Raw genomic sequence first — 18,169 nt, 5'->3', positions numbered from 1 at the left:
ATCTGCTAGGATGCGTCATGTTTTCAAGCTCGTAGTCATCTCCTGCAGAAGAGATCCCTCACTTCTACCCCATTTTATTTGTGTATTTACCAGCTATCCTTCTTTCATTCATCCTAAAATGGCAGTAAAAACATGGTCTCAGCCCCATAGCTTGTTGTATAGAGCATGTATATAATTCATGTAAATTAATTACACAATTGTTATTCACGATATGTTAGAATTCTAGTCAGGTAAGAGCAAAATTATGATTAAGAGAAAGATTTATCTCATGTTAACTTACACCTATGTGATTTATATTTCGTTGTTTTGTTTTTCCCCTTTTTCCACCTCCCCCCCACTCCGGTTCCAGCCGTTGTTTCTCAGTCTAGTTGTGTAGGACACAGCTCCCTGTCTCATGCTGGTATTATGAGCTTTGCGCTCCCCCCGGCTGAGGCAGTTGGTCGCTGGTCGTTGGCTGGCTGCTCACAGCAGCTCACAGCACTTCTCGCTGTCTACTGGCTGCTCATGGCTGCACACGGTAGCCCACGACAGCACACGGTAGCCCACAGTGGCTCACACCAACCTCCATCTGCTCACGGCAGCTCACGGCAGCCCAACTCCAGGGAGAGCCGTTGTTCACAATCCTAGCTGTAGAGGTCACAGCCCACTGGCCCTGGTGGGGATCGAACCGGCGACCTCGACGTTAGGAGCACGGCGCTCCAACCACCTGAGCCACCAGGCCGGCCCTGATTTATGTTTTATAGTTAGTTATGTTGGATGCTGCTTGTCGACTATGTATATTCCCATTGTTGACAGCATGTTTTTGTAAGTAGGGTCCTATTGGGACACAGCCACCTCCATTTATTTATAGAGTGTTTGTAGCTGCTTCTGCACCACCAATGACTTGTAGCAGAGCTTGTTTGGCTTGCAAAGCCTTAAATACTTATTATCTGCCCCTTTCTGGAAAGTTTGCCAAGCCCTGGTTTAGGTAACTACGATTTGCTGTGTTTGGGACTGCACTTGCCAGAACGTGTCTGCTGTGCGGTGCTGGTCGTCAGGAGAAAAGGGAAGAGTCACTTCCCCTCATACACACGTGGGACGTAGTCTGAAACTACTCACCAACCTTTGGAAAGTCTGCAGATATTAGCACCAAATAATGTAACCCCAAAAATGCCCTCCTGCTGGAAGAACTGCCCTTCTGAGAAGTATGGGTGGCAAGTGCTGGAGAACATAGGGCAGCACACAAGGCACTGTCCTGACCCGCCCAGGGGTCCCTGGGACTTCAGCAAGAATGGAAAAGGTGCCTGGATGCCACTTCCTAAGAACAGAAAGAAATTGTGGCATTCAGGGTTGACAGGAGGAGGATGTTCCGTTTTGAGGGTTTGTTTTTCTCAGGGAGGCCTGAGCTTAGGCTTTGTATCCCTCCAGAGCCAGTGCCACAAGTGATGATGGGCTTTCTCTCCTAGGGAGGCAAGTACCTGCAGGCGGTGATTCAGTATGGGAAGATAGTATCCTGGTTGGAGATGGAATACGGCTTATCAGAAAAGGAATCCAAAGCCTCGGAATCATTCCTGCTCGCTGCGTTCCTGAACCTGGCCATGTGCTACCTGAAACTCAGAGAATACGGCAAGGCGGTGGAGTGCTGCGACAAGGTGGGGTGTCTGCGCATGCGTGGGCGTGGGGGTGGGGGTGGGACTCCACTTACTCCTCATCCCTCCCCCCCTTATACTTGGTCTTCCTTTGCTTCCTCAGCCAGGGTTCAGAGGGTTGTTCATTTGTCTTTATTTATTTTGGGGGCGGATTATTTGTTTCTCAGTATGAATTGGGAAATTCAGAAAGATTTTGATTACAGACTATTCTGATACCTGGATTATTTATCCAAATATATTATGAATAAAAGTTTTGATAAAATTAAACAATTTTCATCCATGACCCCTTTAAATTTATAGCATTTCATATCAGAGTAAACATACAACTCAGGTTCAATTTAATAAGATTTAATAACTTAAGCCTTTCAGGACTTTACTATAACTGACTGTAACTGCTCATATAGAGGTTACATACGAGTCACTTTTTCTTACGATCATAATTATTCACTGACTAAAAATACACATAAGTAATTGGAAGACCAACAAAGCATCAGCAGCCCTCTTCTATTTTACATCTGTATTGTTAAAGCTGTTATTGGTCTTTTCGTACCCGGGTGCTCCGTGACAGTGTTTATCAGATGTGTGATTCTGATGTTTTTGTACACAAACTGATGCTGATACTATGTCAGGCATTTGGTCTGACATAGTATTGTGAACAGTGTATATTATACTGTGGGTACTGTGGGTAAAAGCTAATTATTGGATGTATCTTAAAGATAAACAGAAAGGGATAAGAAAAACAAACAACTATTTCCTACATTCTTTCTAAGATTTATTTTGAATTTTAAGATTGAATTTTGTGGATCAATGTGTTCCTTATCTTGTTATACTAAATTTTTACCTAAGAAAAACATGTTAGTTTAGTACATTTTTTTGTAATTACAAACTTTGGCTTCTTTATTTTTTATTATAGAAGTAGTATAAAGTTATTAAAAATTAAAACATTATAGAAACAATCAAGAAAGTAAAAGTCCATTCATAAAATTCCCATTGACTCTCTCCCAGGATCATAGTCATTCATCTCACACACATTCCTTCTGTTTTTTTCCACACATTGAGTTACATAGATGTGTAAATTTTTAAAAATGAAAATGTTTAGATTTAGATACATAGTTTTATAAAACAAAGACATCTTTCTGCGCCTTATATAATTCTTCATTGTTTTAAAAATCTGTTTAGTATCCATTGTATATACCTATCATCGTTTATTTAATCAATCCCCTTTAGTATATTTCTAGGTTTTTGATATTACCAATTACATAGTGTCTCTGAGCATAATTGTAGGATTATTTCTATAGGATAAATTCCTAGAACTGGAAATACTGGGTCAACAGACGATTATTTTAATACATTAACATTTTAAATTTTAATACATTATATATTGTCTTTAAATATTTTCAGTGTTTTTTTCTCAATGTTATTGGCAACAAAAAATTTTATTTTTATTTTTATTTTTATTTCTTGGTTACTAATGTTTTCGTTACTTATTAGCCATTTGTATTTCTTCTGTAAATTGCCTGTTCACATCCTTCTACTGCATTATTTATCTGTTTTCAATTGATTGAAACAGCCTGTACATTATCACTATTAACTCTTTGACAATAGAGAACCTGTTTTCCTTATTTGTTTGTCGTTTACCCGTCACTTTGTCCACGGTATCTTTTCCTGTAGAGAAAGTTTCAGTATTTAAGTAGTCACATTTTTGTCTTTTGTCTTTTCCTTTCTAGTTAGAATAAGTCTTCTGTACCATCAGATTATGAAAATAATCCCACTGGGTACTTGCCAACCCAACTCCAACTAGGTTTACTTTTTATATAGTAATAAAAAAAATAAGCCTTTATGGGGTTTTTTTTGCACGTAAATATACTTGGTTTAGAATTTCTTTTTGTGTTTATGATATGAGGTAAGAATTAACTCTGTTTTTACATACATACATATGAATCTGTTTCAGAATGCTTTGTTCTGTTCCACTGACCAGTTTGCCCATGGACTAGTAACCAAACTGTTTTAATTTCAGTAGTTTAATAGTATATCTTTTTCTCTGGTAGGTCAAGTACCCTCTCTTCATTTTTGGTTTCTAAAACTTTCTCAGCCATTCTTGGGTGTTTGTTCCTTCCATCAAAATGGACTTCTCAAGAGACTCCCCAAATCCCTTTGGGATCTTTATAGAAATTGCATTAAATACAGAAATTAACTGGGGTAGCTAGTTGTATTTTGATCAGTAGTATATTATAACCTTAAACCTATCTTTTCAATACACTTTCTTTAATTCCCTTGGCCAGAGAGCTTTGGTAAGTTATGTAAATACTGAGTTTCTTTAAAATTCCCACAAATTACGTTCATTCTTTCTAAAATACATACCCTCTGTTCTAGGCTCTTGGACTTGACAGTACCAACGAGAAGGGCTTGTACAGGAGGGGCGAAGCCCAGCTGCTCATGAACGAGTTTGAGTCAGCCAAGGGCGACTTTGAGAAAGTGTTGGAAGTAAATCCCCAGAATAAGGCTGCAAGACTGCAGATCTCCATGTGCCAGAAAAAGGCGAAGGAGCACAACGAGCGGGACCGCAGAATATACGCCAACATGTTCAAGAAGTTTGCAGAGCAGGATGCAAAGGTGTGTGTGGGACTCACTGCCTTCAGGTAGATCAAGAAGTGACCTTACCCCTGGATTTTTGTTCTAAGAAGGGCAAGCACGGGACACAGGACAGGTAGACAAGCCGAGAGGCACAAGAGCAGAGAAAACAGCTTCCAATCTGATCTGAGGCAGGTTTGCATCCAGAGGTAGAATAGGGATGCTGACAGGTCCGTGCAAGAGATGAGAAAAATTAATTCCCTAGATAGATGCTGAAGCTCTTCTTATTAAAAAACCAGACACATCAGGTTTCTTCCAGACAGTACTTCTGTACTGAGGAAAGGGGCTGTGGTGGGGAAGCCCCACCATCTTGCCCTTTCCTTTGAGGTTCAGGAGCCAGCTGCAGTGTGATAGGAGAGGTCAGCCCCCCCACAGCACAGCTGTACTCTGCTCCTGAGCACATCGTCCTCCACTCCCCAGCCCTCTCGTCTGTGGATTTGGTTATTAAACCTTGGCAGGCTGGTCGTTTTAAGCGAAGGCAAGGAGAAGCTCCCGCTCCAGCTCTGACTTACCCAGTCAGGCACCCAGAATAAAGTCATTGTACCACCTCTCTCTCGTGTTAGACCTGACCGACAGTCTGGAGGAGCCAGGAACTAATTGAACATTTCACTTATTCCTTCCTCAGGAAGAGGCCAGTAAAGCACTGGGCAAGAAGACTTTAGGAGGGGTCACCAATAAGAAAGAAACAGGAAGTCGAGCAACAGAAGGAGAGAAAGCTGAAGGCCATGTATGACACCACGCAAAGGAGGGAAGAGTCCTAATGAACTCGGCCCCTCCTCCGTGGGCTTCACCCAACTCAGGACTAAACAGTGTTTAATGTCAAGTTTGTTATAGTCTATGTGATTATGGAAGCAAATGGCAAAACCAGTAGCTTCCCCAAAAACCACACTCTGCTGCTGCCCAGTACTGTCATGGAGGGGTGGTGTGCGACCACTCCACGTGGAACAGAAGTGACCGTTGGTGTGGCCAGATGAAACCAACAGCTTAAGTCCAGCTCATTTCAGTTCATGTCAACTTGCAATATCCAATTCAGGGGCCCTTGAGATAATCCTGACAATTTGGGGCTGTCTGTTAGATTTTATATTTGATTGAATTTTAGTAGCACTTCAGAAACCTCAAAATAAATGCTTAATGAATTTCTCCTTTCCTACAGCTGGATGGGGGAAAGGAGGAGGAGATTTTGTTTTTCAAATAACTGACGTGCTATGAATGCAACTTGTCCTAGTTTTAACCAGGAGTCCCCACAGCGGGGGTCTGGTACCCCCAGCTCCGCAGCAGTGTCTCAGACTTGAAAGCCAGAACGTCAGAGGCGGCTTGCTTGCTGACTTTGCCAAAGTCCCTCCTGAGTGAGAGTGGGTTTCTGCCACACCCAGTCTGTCCCTAATAAGAAATTCTGTCATTCCTACAACACTTCCGCAATGACAGTGAGCAGAGGGTGTTCTGGATTAGCTGTCTGTCCCTGTTTTGAATGAAATTGTGAGATGCTGAAATGTGAAAAGAGCAACCAGGATTGTGCTTTTTTCCCTTCCTCTCTTCCTTTGAGGAAATAATGTTGAGTACAGCACTGCCTGCTGGCATTGCAATTGTTCAGTTTTGTATTTCTATTCTAACCCTTGCTATTAAGAATGTAAGACTTGTTCTTATGATATCTCTGACCTGGAGGGGGTTTATTTACATATCTATTTAGGATCCCTGCAGCTTTTTTTGTTGTCTTTTTAAAATTACTGGCTCATAAACATTTGTATACTGGTTTATGGAACTTTATTTACACTCCTCGCTCATGAAAAAAAATCTTTTTACTATTAACTGGCTGGATTTTTTAAAACAAAATCTGTGGGGTTGAAACACAGTAATTGCTCTTCTAAACCGAGGGTTTTCCTTGCAGTTTTGACTCATAGTAGTTTTCCTTTCCTGTGCTGATAGCTTCGTCCTGGTGTGAGTTGTGAAAAAGAACTGAAAGCAGCCTCCCGTGCAGGTACATCTAGCCTGAAATCGCGAGTACTTGGGCATTGAATTAGGGCAAGTCTTAAATATGTACATGTAGTGGAATTTTAGTCCTTACGGGTAAACGAGATCGAGCATGGCTTTCTATTTCCGCAGCCTAAGAAACACTCTTGGGAATGCATTTGGCACCCCAAAGAAACATTCACCTCAACCTGGAACATCTCACTTTTGTTTAAAACCCTAAAGAACACTGGCAATTATGTTTTAGATTAGCTTCAATTTTTATGGTGGTTTTAACAAAACACTTTTATTCTTAGCTTAGTACCCATGTTAAAGCCTAAAAATAGTCGTTTCCTTTTATGCCAGTTTTCTCCATGGAACAGATGGAATTAAATTGTGAGTTTCTCCATTAATGATTATAATTTCTCATTTATGCTTTTTTCCCCCACGAGGTATTTCTTTAAAAAGCCCCAATCTCACCTAGGAAATAAGCGAATATGCAAAATCAACTTTTGCTTTTCCTAACTGTTAGTATTTGTAGCTCTGTTGATGAGAGCATGACTCCAGTGAGCCCAATAGTGAGATTTGGTCCTTAAAAGTCCAGTTAGCCTTTTGCAGGTAACAAACAAAAAAACTATTCCCAAAATAGATGATCTTAGTGACCTACCTCCCAAGTGTGTGTTACGTGTCCTGGAGGCAAAAGTGTGTGGAGGAGAGAGAGGGAAAACGGTGTGTGAGTGGTTCTGAGCAAACTGTTATGAGGTGCCCATCACCACACGGAAAAAAGAAACTTCACATATTCTTGTATCAAATTCAGTAATATTAAACAATGTGTCTAGAAATCAGCGTCTTTTAGACTGCATATGGACTGGTGAGGCAGCATATGATGAATTAAAAACAAATTGTGGTTTTTTTTTTGCGGTTTTTTTTTTTTTAATCATTCAGATGCACTTTTTTGGTGTTCCTTAAATAAATTCAAAAACGTGATTTCCCATTGTTCTTGGTTTTGCTTAGTCTTCAAAAAAGGTTGTTTTGGTTAGAAAACTATAGTGGAGCCCAAGTTGAAATGAGACATGAGAAAATTGGCAAGGACATAGCCACAGCAATCAGACAAGAAAAATAAAAGTAATCTAAATAGGAAAGGAAGAAGTAAAAACTGTCATTATTTGCAGATGACATGATAATATAGAGAGAGAACCCTAAAGATTCCACCAAAATACTATTAGAACTGATGAATGAAGTCAAGTAGCAAGACACAAAATTTATGTTCAGAAATTGGTTGCATTTTTATACACCAATAATGAATTATCAAAAAGAAATTAAGAAAACAATCCCATTTACAATTGCATCAAAAAGAAAAAAAAACGAAACAAACCAACCTAGGAGTAAACTTAACCAAGGAGGTGAAAGACCTGTACTTGGAAAACTATAAGACACTGAAGAAAGAAATCGAAGAAGGTAACAAATAAATGGAAACATACCATGCTCATGGGTAGGAGAATTAACATCATTAAAATGTCCCTACTACACAAAGCAATCTGTTGATTCAGTGCAATTTCTATCAAAATACCAATGGCATTTTTCACAGAACTAGAACAAATAGAATTTATATAGAACCACAAAAGACACTGAATAGCGACAGCAAACTTGAGAACAAAGTTAGAGGTATCAAACTATACTACAAGCCTACAGTCATCAAAACAGCATGGTATTAGCATGAAAACAAACAGATCAATGAAACAGAATAGAGAGGCCAGAAATAAGTCCATGCCTATAGGGTTATTTAATCTATAACAAAGGAGACAAGAATATGTGGTAAAGACAGTATATTCAGTAAATGGTGTTGGGAAAACTGGATAGACACATGCAAAAAAAAAAAAAAAAAAAAAACCACGCCACCTTCTTACACCATATACAAGAATAAACTCAAAATTGATTAAAGACTTAAATGTAAGACCTTCAAAACCATAAAACTCCTAAGAAGAAAACATGGGTAGTAAACTCTGACATTGCACTTAATATTTTTACTGATCTCATCAGGCAAGGGAAACAAAAGAAAAAATGGGACTACATCACTAAAAAGTTTATGCACAGCAAAGGTCACCACCAACAAAACAAAAAGCAATGAATGGGAGAAGATATTTGCCAATGATAATGTCTGATAAGGGGTTAATATCCAAAATTTATAAAGAACTCATACAACTCAACAACAACAAACAAAAAAAAATGGGCAGAGGACATGAACAGACATTTCTCCAAAGAGGACAAACAGATGGCCAATAGACATGAAAATATGCTCAACATCACTAATTATCAGACATGCAAATAAAAACCACAATGAGACATAACCTCACACCTGTTTTGGAGAAGATGTGGGGAAAACAGAACCCTCCTGCACTGTTGGTGGGACTGTAAATGAGTACAGCCACTATGGAAAACGAGGTTCCTCAAAAAATTAAAAATAGAACTACCTATGACCCAGCAATTCTATTCTAAGTATTTAAACAAAGAAATTGAAAATGCTAATTTGAAAAGATATATGTACCCCTATGTTCCCTGCAGCACCATTCACAGTAGCCAAGATACGGAAGCAACCCAGTGTCCATCAGTAGACGACTAAATAAAGAAGATGCGGTACATATGCGATAGAATGTAACTCAGCCATAAAAATAAAAAATGAAATCTTCCCATTTGTGACAACACGGATGGACCTAGAGGGTATTATGCTAAGTGAAATAAGTCAGAGAAAGACAAATACCATATGATTTCACTTATATGTGGAACCTAAAGAACAAAAACAGAAACAGACTCAGATACAGAGAACAAACTGATGGTTGCCAGAGGGGAGGGAGGTTGGGGGCCTGGAGAAAATGGGGAAGGGATTAAGAAGTACAAATTGGTAGTTACGAAAGAGTCACAGCGTGTAAAGTACAGCATAGGAAATATAGTCAGTAATGTTATAAGAACTGTATAACACCAGGTGGGCACTAGACTAATCCGGGGATCACTGCATAAATTATATAAATGTTTAACCACTATGCTGTACACCTGAAACTAATAATATTGAATATCAACTGTAACTGAAAAAAAAATGAAAAAACTGGCAAGGACAGTATCAACCAGCTCCTTGCTCTAATGCACAACTTGAAATCAACATTGGGCCACAGGCAATGGAATGATGCATCTTTGTTCAAATGAAACAAATAATCAGAAAAACAAGAGGATTTTGGTTTTTTTTAATTAACCAGTGGGTATTCCACCATTTTAAGTGACTGTAAGGTAGGTTTAATTTGGGAAGTGAAGAGATTTAATTGTGCCCTTAAAGAAATACATAAAATAATAAGTAGGCCTATGCCAGGTGATGCTGTGTTAACATGCCTTTCTTAAGTGGCATATTTCATCAGAAAGTCATGGTTACATCTTCTGAAGGCTCACGGAGATGGTGTCGTGGATGGTGAGTCCTGATTCACGCTGCAGAAGAAAGGTGGCAGGGGGCGGGGCAGCGGCACACCTTTCCCCGGCAGTATCACAGAGACCTTCAGGCAGGTAGATGCAGGCTCCAGCCAACTTTTATTCCCTCTGAATTCCTTGCTTCATCTCCTCACCCTTTGCTGAAATTATTTGGTAATGAGATAATCCCCTTTATTTGCACATTTTTCCCAAGCAAATCATGATTAGGGATCTTGAGGTGAGCCAGGGAAAGTTTCCTGGCTGTAAATTTGTGATCTGGGTAATTTGAGGCAGCCTGCATCTGCAAAGTGTGAAAAGTATCAGTGAAGAGCTTTTCCGTACGTTGGCTTTTCTAGCAACACTAACATTGGTGACAAATGCACTGAATGAATTGAGTCAAAATCCAAAAACTAGCGTATATTATTTTTATCACTGGCAGCTTATGTGTTTGAATAGCATTGACTGACAAAACTGTACATAAAAGGACATTCCCTAATGGCTTGAAAATGCTTAGGGGGACCCACGGTGCTTGCTTTCAGGTTTTTCTCTCCTGTGTCTGACATGTCTTAGGGTGGTAGGGAAAGGATATAGAGAAGGCAAAATAATTTTGATGCTATATTTTGCATAATTTATCTCAACCTATAATCGCAAATAATCTATGCATGACCTTAATACATGGCAAAAAGGAGACATCATTGAATGTAACTCCCAAGAAGACTGGCAGCATCCTGTTGGAGCTAACCACTACTATAGATGGGACAACTGGAGTATAATCCATAATGCAGGGATTCTCCGAGGACCTGAGAAAATCAAGAATGAGGAAGACCCAGAATGGTGAAGTGGCCGGCCCATGGTCATCCAGGTCGCCTGATGCCCTTACACAATTCCAGAATAGGTCTTTTTCTAGTCTGAAGCATGATTCTCCTGGCATATGGAATAAGATGTTAGTAGTTACTTTTAAAATCCTTAAACATTTGGTAGAACTGAAATGTCATAGACTCATACATAGGTCTTATATCCTACTTTGGAGTAAAAATAACGTGGGAAATTTACCAGTATGTAAAGGACAGACATGTTTCGCTTTTTAAAGCATGTTCCAGGTTGAGTTAAGGAATCTCGGTGTTTGGGTTCTTGTTTTTTTCAGATCCTGTTCTCTAGATCCTGGTTGGAGCAAGAAAAGGCAAAAGGTTTTCTTCTGAACTCTGCTCATTTTGTACAGACACTTAAATATCCATACTTGAAGGGACCCTACCTTTTAACATAAACAAGGGCGAGTAGTAAAATCTTTAGACATCAACAAAGGTAGGATGTGAGCTGCTCAGATCAGTGCGTAGGAAAAGCTGTCCTGTAGCCACAGGCGAAAACTGGTCATGCTACTATTTATTGAGTGCTTACTATGTGCCAGGCACTGAAGCCCTCTTTCCACTCACCTGCCTAATATAAAAAGAATGTGGCTGCTGCATTGTTTCCACTTTCCAAATCTTACACAAGATCATGTGGTTCTTACCAAACTGAAACTATGCAAGGAAGGAATTCTTGGGCACTTATTTCAAACTTGGCTTAGTTGACACGTTACAAACACACCAAGTGTCTAAGCCTTTCTTGAGGTATTAAATATTTCTGACCAGGATCAAGAAGGTATTTTCATAAAATTTATATTTAATAAGTATTACGATTTGGCTTTAAAGTTATCTCCTTAAAAATTTCTGACCAAGGAGATAAGCTGTGAAGAACAGTAGCTAATGATTAGTATTTGGGGAATCAGTGACTAATTCTAATTACTCTACCAGTGATTTGATGTCTGCTCACAACCGTGTTTCCACATTGAGAACTGGTCTTTTCAGTCAAAAACTTAAACCGACATGTATACTCTCACCCTCTACAGATACCAAAGTCTTCCTAAAGATGACACCAGCCTAAACATAGTACGCATATGACCCCCACTGAGGGGTCCAGGAACTCATTCATTCCTTTTACTCATCACCATCTCAGCACCTAGTGCACCATCCCAATCTAGTACATAATAGATGCTCAATAAATTGATTTCCTGTCCTTTCTCATATGGCAGCCTTGCATCTCTATCTCAGTGGTCCTTTATTCATGTTCCTTGTCTTGAGATATGGAAGCCAGAACCACATGGTTTTCTGGCAATTCCTACAACCTCATTTTAGCCTTGAATACCTTGAGGTGGTGAGCCAGCGGCAGACTTCAGCAAGGCATAACTGCAAAATGGGTCTATGGTCTTCAGGCCACATTGATCTTAAATCTATTCCCAGTCACACTGATAACTCAGAGTTCATAAGCCTTAACAGATCAAATGTGAAGTGGAGGAAGATTCTGGGAAGATGACAGAGTAGGAAGCACCAGGAATCTGTCTCCCCACCTAGACAACAATTGCACTGGCAGAATCTGTCTGATGTAAAGATTTTGGAACTCTGGAGTCTGTTGAGGCCTGGCAACTTCCAGGGTAGGTGGGGATAGTAAATTGAAGTCAATTTCAGCTCTTAGCACAATAGCAGTTACCCTCCCATGATCTCCAGCCATAAGGCAGCAGCTCAAGTTTTCTGGAGCACATGGAGCACAGAGTAGCTGGGATGGGGGGAAAAAAGACTGTCCCTGAACATTGGGGTCAGTGCACTGATTGCTGCTTCTGATCACTGATGTGCAGACAAAGAGGTGGGCAGCCATTGTCTCACCTCTTCCCATTGTTGCAAATCCCTCCCCCTCTGGCTGAAGTGACTTCCAGGGGGGATTTAAAGGACCAGCAACCTTTTTGCCCCCTCTTAATTTTTCGCATTTTCCCCTTTCAGAGGCTAGACATTAAAGGCTAGGACATCAAAAAACAAGTGCATATACAGAGAAAATTAGAAAGTGACACTTGCCAAGGAAAGGCTCACAAAAGACCTGAAAAAACATTAAATTTACACTTCAGACTAATCCTCAGCACAGAGACAGCCTACAACAATCAAAAAATCAAAAACAAAAACAGTAACAAAAACCACCAAACCCTTGGAAAGGGGAGAAAATAATTTCTAGAGTTAATACATTATTAGATTCAAATGGCCAGTTTTCAACAATAAAAAAATCACAAGGCATACAAAGAAACAGGAAAGCATGGCCCATTCAAAGGGAAAAAATCAACAGAATCTGTCATGAGAAAATTAATGGCAAATGTATTAAATAAAGACTTTAAAACAATCATCTTCAGGATGCTCAAAGAACTAAAGGAAGATAAGGAGGAATCAAGAAAACTATGTGTGAACAAAACAGAAATATTGATAGAGAGGAAACCTAAAAAGAAATCCTGGAGCTGAAAAGCACAGTAACTGAAATGAAAATTTCACTAGATGGGTTCAAGAGCTGATATGAGCGGGCAGAAGGAAGAATCAGTGAACTTTAAGAAAGGACAATGGAAATTATCAAGGCTGAGGAAGAGAAAGAAAAAAAGATTGAAGAAAAGCGAACAGAGCCTAAGGAATCTGTGGGTCACCATCAAGTGGGCCAACATACACATCATGGAAGTCCCAGGAGGAGAAGCCAGAGAGAAAAAGAATATTAGAAGAAATAATGGCTGAAAACTTCCTAAATTTGATCAAACACATGAACATAAACATCCAAGAAGCTCAACAAATTCCAAGTAAGATGAACTTAAAAGAGACCCATACCTAGACACATTGTAATCATATTTTCAAAAGACAAAGAGGGAATCTTGAAAACAGCAAGAGAGAGGTGATTTCTCATCAGAAAATTTGAAGGCCTGAAGACAATGGGCCAATAAAGTCAAAGTTTTCAAACTTTGAGGAAAAAAAAAAGAGTCCTCTATTCAGCAAAACTCTTTCAAAAGTGAGGGAGAAATTCATATATTCCCAGATAAACAAAAGCTGAGGAAGTTCCTAACCATTAAGACCTGCCCTGCAAGAAATACTCAAGGGAGTCTTGCCAGGTGAAATGAAAAGACACTAGACAGTACCTTGAAGCCATATGGAGAAATAAATATCTCACTAAAGGTAAATAAATGGGTAGTAATAAAAGATAGTATTATTATAACAATTGTTTGTAACAATACTTTTTGTTTCCTACATGATTGAAAGAAAAAACATTTATTAATGTAAAAGTTTTTGTTACTGTAACTTTGGTTTGTAACTCCCAAGTCTTGTTTTCTACACACTTTGGGAGACTAATACACTTATAAGAATGATTATATATTTGGGCACACAATGTATAAAGTGATTTTATGACATCAAAAACCAAAAGGGTGTGGACAGAGAGCTGTAAAGGAGCAGTTTTTGGTATGTTATTGAAGTTAAGCTAGTATAAATTCAACTTAGAATATTATAACTTTGTGTTAAATGTAATCCCCAGGGAAACCGAAAAGAAAATAGCTATAGAATATACACAAAAGGAAATAAGAAATTTAAACATTTCACTATAAAAAGTCAACTAAACACAAAAGAAGAAATGAATGCAGGAAATGAGGGACAAAAACTAGATGCTTATAGGGCATATAGAAAACCAACAACACAATGACAGAAGTAAGTCTTCCTTGTCAGAAATTACTTTAAATGTAAATGGATTAAACTCTCTAATCAAAAGATGGAGACCCGCAGAATGAATGAAAACAAATCAATTATATGCTGCCTACAAGAGACTCACTTGAGATCCAAAGACACAAGTTGAAAGTGAAAAGATGGAAAAATAAATTACATGTAATTAGTAATCATAAGAAAACAGGAGTGGCTATCCTAATACCGTATTTCCCTGAAAATAAGACCTAACTGGAAAATAAGCCCTAGCATGAGTTTTCAGGATTCTCATAATATAAGCCCTACCTCAAAAATAAGCCCCAGTTAAGATCGTCAGCCAGATGGACGTATTTAGTACGTCGGTTGCAACAAACAATGGACGTATTGAATTATAACAATATATAATTAAATATAAATAATATTATTGACATTAATACTTAAAATAAGTGATCAAATAAATTATAATTAAGTATTTGTAAATACCCAAGTGGGCGCCTTTGGACGAGAGGTAAACGTCTATGTAAACAGATGAACTCCAGACTTATTGCTGAATGACCAATCCAAGTACAGACTCAACGCACCAATAACGTGAGCACTTGATAACGAATGTATGTGGTTGTGTCTAATATGAATTTTCATAGTTCAATACGTTGTGCGTTGTAAAGGAAGTACTTAATGCATTCATGTGAAATAAAGAAACGTTTTCTGAATTTTGGTGCCTGCAATATTCCATCGCTTTTGTGTGGACCATCATTCTTAACTGTCATCATTTTTGTTGCCACTCCTGTCTCATATATCTTCAAATAACATTTGACTTAATGGTAGATTTAAAGGGAATAATATTTTGACCCCCAGACAAGTGGAGTGCAAAAAGAAAGAGCTATTCCGTCGAATACAAGAAAGGAATTGTGGAGGACCCCTGGGGCAAAAATCTTACGGCTTTCTGCAGAGAAGAAGTTGGATCTTTGAATGGTCCGAAAATGGCGAGCAGAGCACGATAACCTCAGTCAACAGGTGAACGAGGGAAATACTAAGAAGCACAAGTGTGGATCAGACCGGCAACCATTATTTCCTGAGCTGGAAGACATCATCTGTGAATGGATTGCTGACAGGAGAGCAAAGGCTTTGCTTGTGTGCAGGGCTGATAGTCAAGCCTTTGCCCTTGCAATGGCAGCACAGTTAGAAATATCTCCAGAAAAATTCAAAGCATCACAACACTGGCTGGATGGCTTCCTTCAGCGATATGAACTGTCTCTAAGATCAACAACACTGTTCAAGCTGGAAGATACTGAAGTTATTAAATGTGTACTTGCATTCAAGTGCTTTGTTGATGGCATCTACTTTTCTAAGTACCAGCTTTCCAACATGACTGCTGTGGACGAAACTGCAGTGTTTATGGGCCAAAGATCTCAAACGACAATTGATCAGAGGGGTGCCTCATCAATCTGCATTCCCTCCACTGGTTACGAAAGGGCACGTGTTACCTGTATTTTGGCAATTTGTCTGGATGGAAAGAAAGCCCCACCTCTAATCATCACTAAGGGCAAGAAAGATAAGGTTGAACGTCTTTCCGGCATTTAGGTTCTTGAAACTGAAAAAGCCTGTGGTGCACACAAGCAGTTATAAGGAAGTGGGTTGATTTAATGCTGCCACTTGTTTTGCAAGGTGGCCAAAGAGGTCTACTAGTCTGGGTTTCAGCCAGCACTTACCGTGCTAAAGACATCAAGAACTTCCTTGCAGAGAGAAGAATAGATGAAATAATGATTTCCACAGGAATGACTGCCTATCTCCAGACTCTTGATACTGCAATAAACAAGCCATTCAATGACCACTTGCTCATGGAAATCAATGACTACATTGAAAATAGAATGGAGAGAAATCAGGGTGGAAACTTTGTGAAGCCTAGCCTGCAAGAGGTCGTGACTTGGGTGAAGAATTCATGGGCTAAACTCACTGACAGCTGTGTTGGCAGTGCACTACGAGCAGGCTGCATGGACAAGAAGTGCTCATAAGGAGAGCTCTATTGCTGGGCATGAGAGATTGAGGCCAATGGTTCTACAGGAAATGGAGTCACAAGAAATTCAAGGCGGAATTTGGGGTTTGGAGATGTATGATGATATTCCAGAAGATGACATGACTGTACTTGAATAAATGTAGATCTTTGTACATGAATAAATGAATAAATGTAGATTGTTGTACATGAAAAAATAAGATATCCCCTGAAAATAAGCCCTAATAAGTCTTTTGGGGCAAAAATTAATATAAGACCTGGTCTTTTTTTCAGGGAAATGTGGTATCAGACAAAATAGACGTTAAATCAAAACAGGCTGCAAGAAAAAGAAGGACATTATATATTAATAAAAGTTTAAATGCAGCAAGAAGACATAACAATTATAACACTTAGGCACCTAAGGACAGACCATCAAAATATATGAAGCAAAAATGGACAGAATTGAAAGGAGAAATAGACAATTTTACAATAACAGTTGGAGAATTTGATACCCCACTCACAAGAATGGATAGAACAACCAGACAAAAGATAAATAAGGAAACAGGACTTAAACAACACAATAAACCATTTGATCTAACAGATATTTACAGAACACCACCCAAAAACAGCATGATATACATTCTTCTTGAGTGCACATGGGACATTTTCCAAGATAGACCATAAATTAGGCCAAAAATTAAGTCTCAATAAATTTTAAAAAGGTAAGTGTCAGAGTATCTTCTTTGACCAAAACAAGATGAATTAGAAATCAATAACATAAAACTGGAAAATTAAAAAATTGTGAAATTTAAGCAAGCAACCCATGGATCAAAGAAGAAATCATAAGGGAAACTAGAAATACTTAAAGATAAAGGAAAATGAAAATAACATACCAAAACTTATGAGATGCTGTAAAAGTGGTACTAAATGGGAAATTTATAGCTATAAATGAATATATTAAAAAACAAAAAAGATCTCAAATCAACACCCTAACTTTATAATTTAATGAATGAGAAAAAGAACAAAATAAACCCTGGTAGCAGAAAAGAAGGAAATAATAAAGATGAGAATACAGATAAATGAAATAGAAATAGAAGAACAATACATAAAATCAATGAAACCAAAAGTTGGTTCTTTGCAAAGATAAACAAAATTGACATACTTTTAGCTACATAGACTTGAAAACAAAACAACAATAAAAGAGAAGATTGACATTACTAAAATCAGAAGTACAAGTAGGGACATTACTACCAATTCTACAGAAATACAAAGAATCATAAGAAACCACTATACACAATTGCACGCCAAAAAATTGGATAACCTAGAAGAAATGGAAAGATTCCTAAAACATACAACCTACCAAGACTGAATCAGGAAGAAATAGAAAATTTGAACAGACCAATTAATAGTAAGGAGATTGAATCAGAAATAATAATTGAGAAAATCTAATGAAGAAAAGCCCAGGAACAAATGACTTCACTGGTAAATTTTAACAAGCATTTAAGAAGAATTAATGCCCATCCTTCTCAAACTCTTCCAAAAAAACTAAGAGGAGGGAACACTGCCAAACTTTATGAGGCCAGCATTACCCTGATACCAAAGCCAGACAAGGACACTACAAGAAAACTACAGGCCCTAGATGAATGTAGATCCAAAAATTCTCAATAAAAAGCTAGAAAGCCAAATTCAACAGCACATTAAAAGTATCATTCAGCACGATCAAATGAGATTTAATCCAGGGATGCAAGGATGGTTCAACATACACAAATCAAACAACAGTGTGGTACTGGTATAAAAATAGATACATGTACCAATGGAACAGAATTGAGAGCCTAGAAATAAAGCCAGGTATATACAGCAAACTAATACTTGACAAGGGAACCAAGAATATTCAATGGAGAAGAAACAGTCTCTTCAATAAATGGTGCTGGGAAAATTAGATATTCATATGTAAGAGAATGACATTAGACCCCTATCTCACACCACTCACAAAAACTAATTCA

The 18,169-nt window shown here is 38.5% G+C and overlaps 1 protein-coding gene across 3 annotated transcripts in view; it reads left to right on the top strand.

Moving 5' to 3' along the window:
- The window catches only part of FKBP5 (FKBP prolyl isomerase 5), a 95,891-nt gene extending 88,701 nt beyond the window's left edge, over positions 1-7,190 (top strand). For all 3 annotated transcript variants that reach the window (XR_012496554.1, XM_019738722.2, XM_019738723.2), the window contains 3 exons: positions 1,446-1,631; positions 4,002-4,241; positions 4,885-7,190. Coding sequence is in view for 2 of the 3 variants with exons in the window: in XM_019738722.2 (XP_019594281.1) it covers positions 1,446-1,631; positions 4,002-4,241; positions 4,885-4,992 (534 nt within the window). In the remaining variant the exon portion in view is untranslated. The remainder of the gene's footprint in view (positions 1-1,445; positions 1,632-4,001; positions 4,242-4,884) is intronic.
- The last annotated feature ends 10,979 nt before the right edge of the window (positions 7,191-18,169 follow it).

This window comes from Rhinolophus sinicus, linkage group LG05, assembly GCF_036562045.2.
Source record: "Rhinolophus sinicus isolate RSC01 linkage group LG05, ASM3656204v1, whole genome shotgun sequence".
Taxonomy (NCBI): Eukaryota; Metazoa; Chordata; class Mammalia; order Chiroptera; family Rhinolophidae; genus Rhinolophus; species Rhinolophus sinicus.
Note: the sequence above shows the minus strand (reverse complement) of the source record. Positions and strands in the feature narration are given on the sequence as shown.